Source organism: Phaethon lepturus, unplaced genomic scaffold (assembly GCF_000687285.1).
Source record: "Phaethon lepturus isolate BGI_N335 unplaced genomic scaffold, ASM68728v1 scaffold24002, whole genome shotgun sequence".
Classification (NCBI taxonomy): domain Eukaryota; kingdom Metazoa; phylum Chordata; class Aves; order Phaethontiformes; family Phaethontidae; genus Phaethon; species Phaethon lepturus.
Genome location: NW_010525885.1, coordinates 1 through 3,537, shown reverse-complemented (window position 1 = coordinate 3,537; position 3,537 = coordinate 1). Strand labels below are relative to the sequence as shown.

The following is a 3,537-nucleotide window of genomic DNA, read 5'->3' as shown; positions in this document are numbered from 1 at the left end:
TCAGCAGGGGGAAACCTATCCCACTAGTGTCAAAATTGATCTTACCAACATCAGAACACAAGGTCACTTTTCAGACTCGGTCTCATTAGCTCTACCTTCTGAAAACTTAACACCAGGATTTGCTATGAGTAGATAGAGATTAAACCAGGCTTCTGTTATAAAATAAGATGGGAAACTGCGAGAGTCAGTGCTACATGATGGGAGTCAAACAGAGCAGAAAAAGAAACCTACAGAAGGAGCAAGAGGAAATAACATGATATTCGAAGTACACACCAGAAAAGTACCCAGAGCCATCCATTAAATAAAAGTATCTTTGCAGAGGTAACCTTGAAACCGCACCTGCATTCTGCAAGCAGTCCAGTGCACTTCATCAAATACATCTATTTAAAGATTCAAAGAAACAGGGTAACAACAGAAAAGCTTTAAACATTCAGAGTGCACTTGAATAGACTAAGAAGAGTGGAAATGGATACGGTTATCTAAGTAACTGAGCAAACCACATTCTCCAAATGGAGAGGTGTGGTTTAGAATCATCTGAATGAAGAGAATCAGCACCCACAAACAACAAACAAAAAAACACATACAAAGCACACAGGCTAAGGGAAAAAGCAGAGACTCTCGAATAAGCTTCCAAAATGAAACTGATTTTAAATAGTTAAAGCATTTTTGGTCCTGCTGCCTGAAAGCAATAATCCTAAACTGGATTCTGAAATAGGAAGAATGACTGCCTTTATACAGATCATACTGTAAATGGAAAGAAAACTGCAAGATATTGTAAAATACTTTAAAATCAGTGAACTGCTTAATTAACAGGAAGTACAAACAGTTGTTTTGGCACGGTACCCGAAGGACAGCTAGAGATACACATTTTATTACCATGCTGATGCCCATTCATGACATCCTAGTCAAACTATCAAAATACAAAGTTTGCAGTCTTAAATACAAGTGCAACAGGAAAGAGAGTCAAGTCAGAAGTCCCCACTAGCTTTCCACCATTCTTTTAAGTATGGCTCCCAGGCCACCTTTTGCCACTTTCAGTGGGGTCAGTTCTTCTTTATTCTCAATGTGAATACTTGCACCATAAGAGACCAGCAGCTTTGCCTCCTCCACTCTCTCTTCATCGCAGGCTAAATGACTGTAACAAGAACAAGAAACCCACAGCCACTATTAAACAGTCCAAGCTTATAAAGAGCAATGATTATGCCTTGTCAAAACGACAGCATGAATGCTGGGAGGGAGATACATCCTAGAACAACAAAACCACACACAACCAACTACCTACACGGATTCCAAAGCTTGCTGTCCAGTCACTCTGTTGTCATTAAGCAACTCAAGAATGTTCCTCCTGCTATTGTCCTCGCAACATGAAAACACTTCTTTAGATTAGGTTTTGGCTCTGCAGTCAGCAAAGCTAAGGAGCACATAATCCACAGTGACACTGGAAAATGGTAATCTCTGTTTGAATCAAAAGTGACAAACTAAATTGTACATTGCTTAAAAATAATTTGAAGAAAAGAGTTACTGCAAACGCAGCAAACGCTTTTTTCCATTTCCATTTTTTCCACCCATAGTACCTTGAGGATAAATGTTTGTGTTCCAGGACAACACTGGGTTTTACGTATAGCTAAAACATACTGCTTGATCTTATTCACAACAAAATCTTGACTCCACTGCAGACAAGGCAGAGTTTTGCCACCACCTTCAAAGCACCTAAGGTTTTACCCTTACAGATTCAAATTAATCTCAAAGGTAATATCAAACACTGGACTGACTGTAGCTTAAATTGCAATTTATTTTCCTTACAGAGGTGAAGAAAAGCTTCCAAAATTAGCTCTTCCTTGGCAGGACAGAGTAGGCCAAGCTGCAAGACCAGTTTCCTCTGACTTTAATGTCATTAGCTCGCTTTCTACCCTCTAGTGGCAACTGAACGTATTCCAAATTATTACAAAAGGGTTCTACACTTTTTAAGTAGATGTAGTAACACAGATTAAAGTATGTATGTACAGACACACTTAGGCAAAATACTATGTATGATTTTCTCAAGTCATTTTTAATTACATAGGGGTGTGAAGCAAGGGAGTATTTTGAGGTAACAAGAAATTAAAAAAAGAAATTGAAGTAATGGAGTTTCATTTCACAGAGGTTATCCTATATTAAGCAAAACAAAAATAAAAAAATTACTTACAGAGGAGTATTCCCTTCAGAGTCCCGTATATTAACGGATGCATTGTGCTGCAGAAGGATCTGTACCATTTTTAAGTTTCCTTTGGCTGCTGCTCTGTGCAATGGGGTGGATTCAAAATGATCTGTTGCATCCGGATCAGCTCCATTCTCTAAAAGCATGACTGCAATCTGAATATGTAGGAAGAGAAAGGAGAGGGGAGAGGAGGAGGAAAAGTTAATATAACTAAGTTCTTCTTCCAAGACCAACGCCACCTCCAGTAGCCTAGGCAAACATACCTCCTGCTTATTTTTGGAGGCTGCATAATGCAGGGGAGTACAGCCGTTCTGATTGACAGCATTTACATGAGCACCCTTGGCAATGAGGGCTTTCACAATTTCATCACGGCCTGCTGAAGCAGCAATATGTAAGGGAGTCCAACCAGCCTACAGAGGCAAGAAAAAACCCACGTTATTCAAACCTGGAATTCAGGCAAAAAACATGAGAAAGCATGACCCCAGTACAGACTTGACTACCCATTAGTCATCCTGCACATATTCTTATAACTGTAAAGCTAAACATTATTGATTATCACCAGAGAGACAAGTCTCACGTCCTCTTGCATGACTGCATTCAGTACCTGACAAAACCTGCCAGTTAAATGACAGAAATAACTTCTGTTATGCAGCTATACATGGTATCTTGCATGGCACTTTGCCCCTGCAGAATTAACAGTAGTAGTTTTTTAAGAACAAAAAACTTATGCAATCTTTTCCATATCCTACCCTCTAATTAAACTAATGGGACAACATTTCCTTCTTTAAGGATGATCTTTAGGATGCTTCATAATGGATGTAGTTATTTCAACCCTTCCTCTAGGACACTAACAGACCATCTCCTTTGCAACTCTGAAATCAATGAATCTCTCACCTACTCGAGAACACCTTCCCCAACAGTGAGAAAACTTCAGGGTACCTCACGATTTGGCACAACATATTTAAGAGTATCACACCAAGATAAAGATAACAGGAAAACCCCCAACAACAACCCGTGGTTTTGCAACTTTGCTCATAAGAAGAGTCCTCCTAAAATTTCTTGACAATAAGCAAGACTCATCAAGTCTCATTACCCCTTCTTCTACATAAACAGTGAAATACTTCAACTTGCCTTTCACACAGTAGTATGCTCTTTTTAATCCCCTCGACACCACAGCGATGCACCCGCTGACGGGAGGAGGGAGAGGAGCCTGGCAGCGGCCGGCGCCCGTCGCCGCCGGCCCGCTGCTAGGGGCACTTCTGCGCCCGAAACCACGACGGCAAACGGGCCGAAGAGAACCCGCGCCACCCAATCCCCACGCAAAGCGGCTCTCAGCGCTG

The 3,537-nt window shown here is 40.9% G+C and overlaps 1 protein-coding gene across 1 annotated transcript; it reads right to left on the bottom strand.

Annotated features, from left to right (window-relative positions):
• Positions 1–780: 780 nt before the first annotated feature.
• Positions 781–3,456, bottom strand: LOC104617552 (26S proteasome non-ATPase regulatory subunit 10-like; the record flags this gene model as incomplete). Its single annotated transcript, XM_010282902.1, has 4 exons — positions 781–1,135; positions 2,186–2,352; positions 2,461–2,607; positions 3,291–3,456. Coding segments are annotated over 4 exons (634 nt in total), but the record flags the coding sequence as incomplete, so codon positions are not given.
• Positions 3,457–3,537: the final 81 nt, after the last annotated feature.